This window comes from Eimeria mitis, genomic scaffold, assembly GCF_000499745.2.
Source record: "Eimeria mitis Houghton genomic scaffold, Emh_scaff9875, whole genome shotgun sequence".
In the NCBI taxonomy this organism is placed as follows: Eukaryota; Apicomplexa; class Conoidasida; order Eucoccidiorida; family Eimeriidae; genus Eimeria; species Eimeria mitis.
The window spans coordinates 893-1,471 of record NW_013577255.1 but is presented as its reverse complement, the minus strand read 5'-3'; the positions used below and the strand labels follow the sequence as shown (position 1 = coordinate 1,471).

The following is a 579-nucleotide window of genomic DNA, read 5'->3' as shown; positions in this document are numbered from 1 at the left end:
GATGATGATGCGGGAGAAGCAGCAAAGACCTTCGGCAGATTTATAAACAGCTGCAACGTAGAACAGCTCGGGACCATGGCTGAGCTGCTGCACCAACCCACCAGCAGCAGCACGCCAGAGAAGCTAGCTGCTGCTGTAGGTGAGACACTGATGAAGCTAGTGCCTGGTTTTGCTGCTGCAGCAGAAGAGGAGACAAAGCTGCTGCTGCAGCTTGCTGCTCTCCGCAGCACAGACAACGCAGAGCAGCAGCTGCTGGGAACAAAAATAAATGATTCTTTTGATAGATTAAAAGCAAGACAGAAGCAGCTGCTGCTCACGCTGCAGCAGACCCTGCGGGACCTTGCTGCTGCTGCAGCAGAAGCAGCAGCGCAGCAGGAGAGAGCTAAGGTCTTCGGTGATGCAGCAGCAAACGCCCTGGAAGGCATCAACGCCATCAAGCCTGTCTTGGCTCAGGCCAGACAAGAAGCGCTCCAAGCATAACTGCAGCAGCAGCAGCAGCAGCAGCTGCAGCAGCAGCAGCAGCTGCAGCAGCAGCAGCTGCTGCTGCTGCTGCTGCAGTAGTTCTTGTGGTTAAATTTA

At 55.1% G+C, this 579-nt stretch overlaps 1 protein-coding gene across 1 annotated transcript; it reads left to right on the top strand.

The window, feature by feature from the left end:
- Positions 1-150: 150 nt before the first annotated feature.
- Positions 151-480, top strand: EMH_0098250 (uncharacterized protein; the record flags this gene model as incomplete). The annotated part of the gene is made up of 1 exon (XM_013502671.1): positions 151-480. One exon carries the CDS (start codon positions 151-153, stop codon positions 478-480), a length of 330 nt encoding a protein of 109 aa, XP_013358125.1.
- Between the last annotated feature and the right edge of the window lie 99 nt (positions 481-579).